This window comes from Sprattus sprattus (genome assembly GCF_963457725.1).
Source record: "Sprattus sprattus genome assembly, chromosome: 4".
NCBI lineage: Eukaryota > Metazoa > Chordata > Actinopteri > Clupeiformes > Clupeidae > Sprattus > Sprattus sprattus.
Window position 1 is genome coordinate 32,870,375 of NC_137923.1, and position 5,000 is coordinate 32,875,374.

General features: G+C 45.8%; 1 protein-coding gene across 1 annotated transcript in view; it reads left to right on the forward strand.

The window, feature by feature from the left end:
* The window catches only part of ndst3 (N-deacetylase/N-sulfotransferase (heparan glucosaminyl) 3), a gene marked incomplete at both ends in the record, with an annotated part of 42,031 nt that overhangs the window by 14,259 nt on the left and 22,772 nt on the right, over positions 1–5,000 (forward strand). Inside the window, one exon of the mRNA XM_080836807.1 lies at positions 4,484–4,669. Within this exon, the coding sequence (XP_080692933.1) occupies positions 4,484–4,669 (186 nt within the window). The remainder of the gene's footprint in view (positions 1–4,483; positions 4,670–5,000) is intronic.

The following is a 5,000-nucleotide window of genomic DNA, read 5'->3' on the forward strand; positions in this document are numbered from 1 at the left end:
TGTTGCTTTAAGAGTCTTATTCCTGATGGGACGTTGTGTTGAGGTTTAGGAGCCTTTTTCCTGATGGGGGTGTTGTGTTGAGGTTTAGGAGTCTTATTCCTGATGGGGTTGTTGTGTGGTGTTTAGGAGTCTTATTCCTGATGGGGGTGTTGTGTTGAGGTTTAGGAGCCTTTTTCCTGATGGGGATGTTGTGTTGAGGTTTAGGAGTCTTATTCCTGATGGGGTTGTTGTGTGGTCTTTAGGAGTCTTATTCCTGATGGGGTGTTGTGTTGAGGTTTAAGAGTCTTATTCCTGATGGGGTTGTTGTGTGGTCTTTAGGAGTCTTATTCCTGATGGGGGTGTTGTGTTGAGGTTTAGGAGTCTTATTTCTGATGGGGGTGTTGTGTTGAGGTTTAAGAGTCTTATTTCTGATGGGGGTGTTGTGTTGAGGTTTAGGAGTCTTATTTCTGATGGGGGTGTTGTGTTGAGGTTTAGGAGTCTTATTTCTGATGGGGGTGTTGTTGGGTATACCACAAGTAGCAAATGTGTTATTAATAATTATCGTGCATTTTTCCAGTCATATGGAATTGAGTTTGAAAGCTGTTTAAGCTCCTTGGTTTTAAGTGCCTGAGACACCCCTGTATACTGTAATGTTTTGGTTTGGGCCAATTGTAGGGGAGTGCTTAGGCACTATTTAAGCCTGTATTTTCAGTCAGTCAGGAGAGCTGCTACGGAAGAGACGTAAGTCTAAGAGCTCTCGCAAGAAATTGTTTCTAGACCAGTTAAATTGGTAAAGTGGTATTTGTCGCAAGTTAAGTGTTTGGCTATCATGCCCAATTATTTTGTATTGTTCCACAGTATTTATTTTTCGCTCTTTTCGTTTAAAAAGTATTATTGTTATTATTTTTGCCCTGCCGGGCCATCATTTGGAAAATAAAACTTTTCCATCATAACAATCTTCATCTTCAAGTCCTCCTGAGAGTTTTACTACCAAGCTCAACCGCTCAACTACTCGACCTTTAACAGGGTGTTGTGTTGAGGTTTAGGAGTCTTATTTCTGATGGGGGTGTTGTGTTGCTTTAAGAGTCTTATTCCTGATGGGGGTGTTGTGTTGAGGTTTAGGAGTCTTATTCATGATGGGGGTGTTGTGTTGCTTTAGGAGTCTTATTCCTGATGGGGGTGTTGTGTTGAGGTTTAGGAGTCTTATTCCTGATGGGGGTGTTGTGTTGAGGTTTAGGAGTCTTATTCATGATGGGGGTGTTGTGTTGCTTTAGGAGTCTTATTCCTGATGGGGGTGTTGTGTTGAGGTTTAGGAGTCTTATTTCTGATGGGGGTGTTGTGTTGCTTTAGGAGTCTTATTCCTGATGGGGGTGTTGTGTTGAGGTTTAGGAGTCTTATTCATGATGGGGGTGTTGTGTTGCTTTAGGAGTCTTATTCCTGATGGGGGTGTTGTGTTGCTTTAGGAGTCTTATTCCTGATGGGGGTGTTGTGTTGAGGTTTAGGAGTCTTATTCATGATGGGGGTGTTGTGTTGCTTTAGGAGTCTTATTCCTGATGGGGGTGTTGTGTTGAGGTTTAGGAGTCTTATTTCTGATGGGGGTGTTGTGTTGAGGTTTAGGAGTCTTATTCCTGATGGGGTGTTGTGTTGCTTTAGAAGTCTTATTCCTGATTGGGGTGTTGTGTGGAGCCTTTAAGAACTGTTATTGTGTTAATACACAGTTTATATTCTGCTTGAATTTTGAGATGACAATGCTACTTTCTCTCGTGCTCTCTTTTGCTGTAAGAGTATTTGAGACAGAATGCTAGTGTGTGTGTGTGAGTTTGTGTCTGTGTGAGTGTATGTGAGTGTTTGCGCACGCACAGGCGCTCTGCGTTATCTTGCGACTGTAATTCTCTGGTTATTCTCATTTCTCTGAGAGGAGAGCAAATGGAAGTCAAGTGGTGTGTCACTAGCAGAATACCAGATAACACTCACAGTACTAGCACTGTGCTATCCTTCACACACACACACACACACACACACACACACACATAGATACACACTCGGCACCGGTAGCCTCTTATTTTCTCAAATTGTACATAATGATGCCCCTATTATGCTTCTTAAAATGCCCTGGGAGGGCTTATGGCCAAAGAGTCAGTGAAGGAGTGTGGGAGTGTGTAATCAGTGGACAGACCATGCACCCAATCCCACTGTATTTGACAGGCCACTATGGCTCTTCACCTTGTAGTTGGAGAAAAGGGACATGTTCAATTTCCTCTAAGATTAAAATGAATATGTTCACTGGGATCAGCGTAATCGCAGCCTGTGTGTGGGTACATTTGAGGATTGCATTAGCTGTACACACACACACACACACACACACACACACACACACACATGGGGTGATGCAGCCTGATAGTTGTGCTCAGGTCATCACACAGCAATCACCTCCTTCTTCATATGCATACAGCACCGCCTTGTTCAAATTGCGCACCATCAGCACCAGCCCTCTGATAAAGCATCCATCCCCTCTGATACAGCATCCATCCCCTGTGATACAGCATCCATCCCCTCTGATACAGCACCTCTGATACAGCATCCATCCAGACACTGACAGCAACAGCTTGAGTTGATTATGTCTCCCAAAAAAAACGAAACCCTCCCAGCCCCCCCTCACACCTCCCCTCACACTCCTCTAACCAGCATCTAGCAGCAACCCCTCCCCAGTCTTTCATGTGAGAGGGTTAGTGCATAAATCATCTTTCTCCCGCTCATCTGTTTGCTGGATGGGTGCCGTCTCCTCCTCACTCCTGCTCATTTCCCCTTGACTGACCGCCCCTTTGCAGCGGAAACCAATTGGGCCCAGCCATGTTTACATTCCACTCCATTTTACCCCCATTTGCCCTCCTCCGTTCTAATGCGTTTGACTTAATTTGCTTTGCGTTTGCTCAGCCAGCCTAATTCACATGTCAATCATTAGTCCGTGGCCTCCGAGAAGGGGAAAGTGGTTGGGAGAGGCGGACAACGCAGTGCATCTTGCCAAATGTATGTCAAAGGAAAGGTTGAGAGGTTGTGTTAGTGTCGGTACACGGCTAACACAACACTGGCACAACACTCTCACAATATTCCAGGGACTGCATTATTAATACACTGTGTGCATCAAGGTCAAAGAGCTGTTAGTACACTATCAAAGCTCTGCCAACGGGTCAACATAAATTATCAATGAAAACAAGCACACGCACGCACACATGTACACCCATACACACACACACACACACACACACGCACACACACAAACACACGCACACACACAACACACACACACAGACACACAAGACACACACACACACACAAACACAAACACACACACACACACACACACACACACACACACACACACACACACATTCACACACACACACACACACCACAGACACACACACATTCACACTCACACACATCCGCACACAGAAATCTTTCGCTATAACCAAGAGGACCACTATCCAAATCAAACCTGGGAATTAAAAGCCAAATTGAATGGAAAGTCTTTTCAAAAAGATTGAGGTTCAAGCCGTCTGGGTCTAATTCTTCCGAATGGAGGAAATAAAGAGAAATGTGTTTGAAGAGTTTGTTGTAAAAACAGCATGACCCCAATGCTCACCCTGCTGCCTGCTCACACTAATGAAACCAGTACAGCAGGCTTTAGACACACTGCAGTCATTTCACAGACAATTTACACTGAGCATGAAATCAGTTTTAACTAGATTTCTCGTGCGTCTGCACAACCCCTTCCCATACGCTTAACTCAGGGCACACATTTTCTGTTTTTGTACACAACTAGATGTGGAAAATATGAAGTTGAGAGTCAGGGTTTTTCTGCGGCGAGGTAAACTGCCATCGATTTCCCAGGACCTGATTTGGAGGCTGTTGATTGCGCAGCATGTGGCGATGAGAGGTTGATGTGATTTAGTGCGGGCCAGGCCTGAACTGCAGAACGGAATTAGAGCTGTGGAGAGAGCAGGTGCTTCGAGCAGACAGACCACAGACACACAGACACACAGACACACACACGCACGCACGCACGCATGCACGCACGCACGCACGCACACACACACACACACCACAGACACACACACACACACATACACACACCACAGGCGGAACGTGCCTCTCAACATCTTAGACGCATTTGATGAGACATCAAGACCAGACCTGCGCTTTAGAACAGTTTTTTCTTCTCTGTGTGTGTGTGTGCGTGTGTGTGTGTGTGTGTGTGTGTGTGTGTGTGTGTGTGTGTGTGTGTGTGTGTGTGTGTGTGTGTGTGTGTGTGTGTGTGTGTGTGTGTGTGTGCTTGTCTGTCTGTCTCTGTTTCTGTGTTTGTGTTTATGTCTGTGTGTGTGCACGTGTGTGTCTGCAGTTGTTTTTGTGACTGATGTGATGTGTGTGCATCGGTGAGAGTCTGTGTTACTGCATATATCTTTGTGTAAGGTTGTGTGTGTGTGTGTGTTTGTGTTTTGTGCAGGAGCATGGCATCCCCACAGACATGGGCTACGCAGTGGCTCCTCATCACTCCGGGGTGTACCCAGTGCACCTGCAGCTCTATGAGTCCTGGAAGAAGGCCTGGGGCATCAGAGTGACCAGCACGGAGGAGTACCCCCACCTCAAACCAGCACGCCACCGCAAGGGCTTCATCCACAACAACATCATGGTGAGTAGCTAGTGAGTGTTTGCCGTGTGTTTCCGCACCGTTGGCACTAGTCAGACACCAGTCACCGGCTTTTTCGATTGGACAGTTTGGGCATGTCAAATTGGTGGCGGAGACTGTCAGTGAGAAAGATAATTTTCATTGGCTGTTCAGCTCTTGGTGATTGGACTGAACAGGATAGAGCAAAATTTAGTTTATCTCAAGCTCTCGACACAGGTTCGAAAAAGCCCCTTAAGCTTGCCCCTGAAGTAACCATGATATCACCCATTTGGTGATTTAGTTTATCCTTATTTTTCGCCCCAGCCTTTCTTCTTCCACAACCAAAAGACCAAGA